At 36.4% G+C, this 5,608-nt stretch overlaps 1 protein-coding gene across 1 annotated transcript; it reads left to right on the top strand.

The window, feature by feature from the left end:
* Nucleotides 1-3,601: 3,601 nt before the first annotated feature.
* Nucleotides 3,602-3,994, top strand: LOC102858145 (28S ribosomal protein S36, mitochondrial-like). Its single transcript, XM_006897053.1, has one exon. It carries the CDS (start codon nucleotides 3,611-3,613, stop codon nucleotides 3,992-3,994), a length of 384 nt encoding a protein of 127 aa, XP_006897115.1. The 5' UTR covers nucleotides 3,602-3,610.
* Nucleotides 3,995-5,608: the final 1,614 nt, after the last annotated feature.

Here is a 5,608-nt window from a genome sequence, read left to right as displayed (position 1 = left end):
ATCTCTTCTCCATCTACTGTGGTGCTGCCAATTGGCCCAATGATGAGAATCTTTGTCTTCTTGATGTTGAGCTTCAAACCATAATTACAGCCCTTGACCTTTTGCAGCAAGTGCTTCAGTTCCACTTCAGTTTCAGCAAGCAAGGTTATGTCCTCTACATAACACAATTTATGATGAGTCTTAAGGTGGCTGATAAGTCTTCCTCCAATCCTGATTCCACATTCCTCCTCATAAAACCCAGCCTTGTGAAAGACCTGCTCTGCATATAAATTGAAAAGGTAAGGAGACAGGATGAATCTCTGACTCACTTTCTTACTGATTTTTAAATATGCAGTGTTTCCTTATTCTGTTCTGAGGACTGTTTCCTGGTCCAAGCATAGAATTCGCATAAGCACAATCAAGTGTTTTGGGATTCCCATTCTCCTTAAGGTTAACCACATTTTTTTTTGTAGTCAACATAGTCAAATGCCTTTGGATAGTGAATGAAACACAGATAGATATCCTTCTGGTCCTCTGTTTTCTGCCAAGATACATCTGTATTGACAATAATGTCTCTAGTGCCATGGTCTCTTCTAAACCCATTAGTATTTCTGGTAGTTCTCTATCAACGTACTGTTCCAGTAATTTCTGGATAATCTGAAGCAGGATTTTCCTTCATGTTATGAAACCCCAGAACTTAAATGTACTTCGGAATTTTGCAAAATGTAGAGGAACTACAGTTCCACTAAGTTCCTGTTTCTAGGTACATTCATAACTGAGGATGATCCAAGTCACTATCGAAATGGTTTACCACTTTTTTGTGGAAAACCATCATATCAAGAAGAAGATAGGTTGTGGTTGGACTCACTGATATTTTGCAGTATAGCAGCTAGTCACCTTCTGCCATTCAATTCTTTTAGAAACAACATAAAAGAACTTGCAAGACATGCTCAGGAGTAAATTAAAAGGCCATTGATATTTCTTGAATATGGATATAAAATGGAAAGCTAACATCTTGCCAGTCAAATGTAATGTGTGATTGTTTTAGCTAAAATATGAAAATGATTATTCAAACAAAATGAAAATCACTCTTTAGCTTTAATATCTTGGACAGCAAAATATTTTTCTTTTTTATTTTCTGGCTTTGTTATAATTGGCTTTTTAAAAAATGTGGTTTTAAGAAAAGTTTACAGGAAAGATGAATTTTCATTCATTCATTGTTGCACATTTTCCTTGTTACCTCTGCCAGTTCACTTTAAAAAAATATTCATTGTTGCATAATTTTTCCTCCCCCTCACACCTCCTCCAGTCCACTTTGCTATGCATCTCAAAATATTTTTTCTAAGAAAGTCTTCCTCATCTGCTTCTTGGTGCTGAAAGTTATTTAGCAAACAATAAAGTCAACTGCATAAAAGTTATTTAAATATACCTTGAGTTGGAAGCACAGAGATTAACATTTAAAGCACTTGAAAATTACTAAGTCCATAGTTTTCCCAAGAGGAGATTGTAATGAACCAGAAGAAAGGAGATAGCTCAGTGCCATCGGAAAGACAAAAAGTCAGGAAGAAGAGGTTGAAAGCCTGCCAATTATAAATTCTCCTACTTCACTGCCTTGAGTCAGTTTAGTTATTGAATTTTTCTTTCATGAATCTAAATATAAAGAAAAAATAAAATGAAATAGCAACTCTTGGCCATGGCTATGTTGTTAGAACATGTTTTTTATATTTTTAATATACTTTCTAAATGCAAAGAATCAAGCAACACAACAAAATCACTTATTAAAAGCTTCAAATTGGTGATAATAATTCTTTTATAAACTTAACTGGTAGTAACTGTCTCATTTAAAACTCATTTCCACGGCATATGTGTGTAGGCCCTGTTTTTAATGTGCAAACAACTTTGTTTTAGTTGCATTCCCTTTGCTTATTAATGACATACAATATTAGGAATGGAACCTCAAAATAACATTGCCTTCAGTGGCTGGTTCACAGCTACATCAAGTACACCAAGTATTAAATTCTAGTATGAAAAATTTTTCTTGCATACTTACAGATTATATATTTAAAAATGTATATCTCACCTGCTAATACATTTCACATTCAGAGCTCGAAATTATGTTGATTGCCGTTGGTATAGTTGTGAACAATCGAGTCAGAGTCGATCTATAGCTGACCCTCCCTCGAGTCTTCAGAGACAGCGATTACACAGGAATAGATTACTCAGCTTTCTCCTGTGGAGCAGCTGGTGCATTCAAATAACTTCCCTCTGGGTTGCTAACATAATTTCTTATAATGTATTCGTAGCTAAACTTCCAGAGGATTACTGAGACTGTCAATTCCAAGGGAAGGGATTGCCAATCTTTCTCATTTGGAACTACTCAGGGCCACTTTGCTGGTGCTGCCTTTGGGTTAACAGCACAAAACCCTACAGACTAGGCAACCAGAAATCTCTTATATTAGATTAGTGACGTTATCATGAACTTACTTCTTTTGCATTAATTTCTAGGAGAAGTAACTAGGAAACAATATGACATGAATAAATTTAACCATATTTATCTGACGTCACATATATTCGATTGTTTCTTATTGTGAAGACCTCAAGTGGGAGCAATAGAAGAGATGAGAATCAAATCTTAGAAGAAGTATTTTTCTCCAGATAAAAAAGTATTTGATTGGTAAAATCTGAGGCTATGTATTAGGCTTTAGTCCTGGTATGGTCACTGAATCGAAAGAGCCATGCATAATAACATAGTTATGTATTCACTTCTCTCTGATGGATTGTGTTTTGAGACTAGAAGACAGGGAGATGCTTGAGATGAAGGTCTGAGGTCAGAAGAGCAGAATGATCCCTGAGCCTGTGGTAAAGATCAGGTGCTAATGTCAAGATTCCCAACCTGTTCTTTCAAATCCAGACATGGTGGACAAAGTGAAAACAGAGTGAACTCCAATTTGCAAAATGTAGGTGAAGCGAAATAAATGTAAAAAAAAAAAAATATATATATATAAGGTCCTATTAGAAACTTAATTTCCCTCTTCCAGCACATATAATATTGCTGTTGTTATATGTTGATGGGTCAGAATCCACTCTTAGATAGCCATCCTTTAGCAGGTTCTCTGAGACTGCAAATCAAGTTGGAGGAGATTACACATCTTTCTCCTGCAAAGCCACTGACAGTTTCTGACAGCTCACTTTTAGGATAGTGCCATATTTTCCATATAATCTTGGAAATTGGTCTTCAGGAATTGAGCGTTTTTAAGATTAGAGAAAGATTCATTAACATGTCAGTGATATGCAAATTACACAACTTTGGTTGATGAAAGCAAGTGGTAGTTAGTTAGAGGACTTACAGAAGAAGATCAAACACTACAGACTTCAGTATGGTTTATACTTCACCATAAACCCAAAACACACAAACCTTGACCAATAAACGAAATAATAATAAAAAGAATAAAATAGAGGTTGTTAAGGATTTAATTTTTCTTGGATTTATCATTAACAGCCGTGGAAGACAGTCAAGAAATTAAGCAATGTGTTGTTTTGAACGAATCAACTACAAAAAAAAAAATCTTTAAAGTTTAAAAAACACAGATGTCGGCGGCTCACCCCGGAAGCTGCCCCTACTCGGGGGGTCATGATGGGCAGCAAAATGGCGTCCGCCAGCAGGGTCGTTCAGGTGGTCAAGCCACATACTCCGTTAATAAGGTTCCCTGATAGAACTGACAACCCTAAACTCAATGTATCAGAAGCTCTGAGATCAGCAGGAATCCCATCACATTCCTCTGCAATGTCACAGCATTCGAAGGGAAGTAAATCACCAGACTTGCTGATGCATCAGGGGCCACCGGACACTGCAGAAATACTAAAAACATTACCTCAGAAATACAGAAGGAAACTTATGTCTCAAGAAGAAATGGAGTTTATCCAACGTGGAGGTCCCGAATTATCACTGACAGCGTGGCTGCTGTTTGTCATCAGACAAAAGAAATATCTTTACAATAAAGGACTTCCAAAATGAAAAAAAAAACAACACAGATGTCATGTTGAGAATTAAGATGCACCTAAAGCCATGATATTTCCATTTCCTTTACATAACTTTTATTAACCCCTTTGATTGCTCTATTCCCCTTCCTGCTCTCTGTATGTAGTATTTAGCAAGTAGACAGACATATTTATTCCAAAGAGAAAGAACTGTAGTTATTTTCTCCCCAAGATGTGAATTTGGAGTGTGTGTGCTTGAATGTGATCTAACCTTGTGGACAGTAGTCTAACTTACAGAAACCAAGATGGATGATGATGTGTGGTAACTATGTATGAGGTACGTTAATCTGTAAGTGAACCTGGAAGGGGGAGATATATAACTTACAGTGTCCCTAAGTCACCGCTTGTCTTCCTAGTCTCTAAAACTTTCGGCTTTGACTTTAGGAGAAAGAAAAGAGAAAAGAAACTATTACCTATAAAGTAGGTACCATAATTCTTCAGGGGGGGGAAAGTGCCTTATTGCTTTTTGATTTAGCAGATGTTTTAATGGTTCATATGTAGTTGGTGGAACAGTTGCCCTCAATGTGTGTTGAGAATGTGCAAAAGGCAGTACAGAAAGGTTGGTAGATTTCCCTTAAGAATAAAGTGGCCTCCTGAGTTGAGAGCAAGGAGAGCTTGATGAAGACATAAGATGCATTGTGTTTTGTTGTATTGTGATTTAATTACTTCCACTTTATTCTATATTAAAAACAAACAAAAATTGATCACTTTGTACTGGATACAAAGCTGCTGTATGTAACTGAATATGGAAGAGTTATACTTAATAATTTAATAAGTTCTGCTTACTAAGTGTTGCATAACAAGGAACTCGAACAAGACAGATAGAGATTAATGTAAGGAAAGATTCAGAGTAAGAGCTAACAAAAAGAAACATGCTCTTCACACGAAGCCAGAGATTATGAAGAAAATGCTGAACTTCCCACTATAGCTGGGATTCGGGCCATGTTTTAAAAGCAATAAATCAAGATAAATTCAACAAGCTGAAAGATTTTGGTCTTCCTGATACCCATTAGGGTTACTACCGCAAAGCCACAGAGAGCATTCCCTGGATTAATGATTAGCTAGAGATGCTATCTAAAAGGAGTATTACTTATGTGTCTGTTTTGACTGTAGTTGTCTGGAGCATGTGACCGGAGAGGACAGGATTTCGATTCATGCAGTTAATATTGTAAAGAGGATATGAAATTTATCTTTGAGATCTGCCCTGGCATGTACTATCAATCTCTGTATTTCAGTTTTCTTTAAAATAAGGACGACATTGCATAATACGCAGAAGTGTTGTGAGCCTCAAATGATATCATGCATGTTATTATTGTTTCCTAGCTCTGTTGTGAAGGATTCCTGGTAGCACAGTGGTAAAATGCTTGGCTGATCACTAAAAGATTGATTATTCCTTCTTTGAGAGAAAGGAGTGATAGTTGGCTTCCTCAAGGTTGTTCAGCCTATGGAACCGTTCTCTGTCTTGAAGGTTCACTAACTGACTTGATGGTAAAAGTTTTTTTACAATTTACTTTGGTTTATTGTTGCTGCAATAGAAATAACAGAAGTGAGTACTTCATGCAAAACCAGAAATTGAATTTGTCACAGTACA

This window comes from Elephantulus edwardii, unplaced genomic scaffold (assembly GCF_000299155.1).
Source record: "Elephantulus edwardii isolate Elephantulus edwardi_28Jun2011 unplaced genomic scaffold, EleEdw1.0 scaffold00197, whole genome shotgun sequence".
Lineage (NCBI taxonomy): Eukaryota > Metazoa > Chordata > Mammalia > Macroscelidea > Macroscelididae > Elephantulus > Elephantulus edwardii.
The sequence above is the reverse complement of the archived record's forward strand: the minus strand, read 5'-3'. Positions and strand labels throughout refer to the sequence as shown.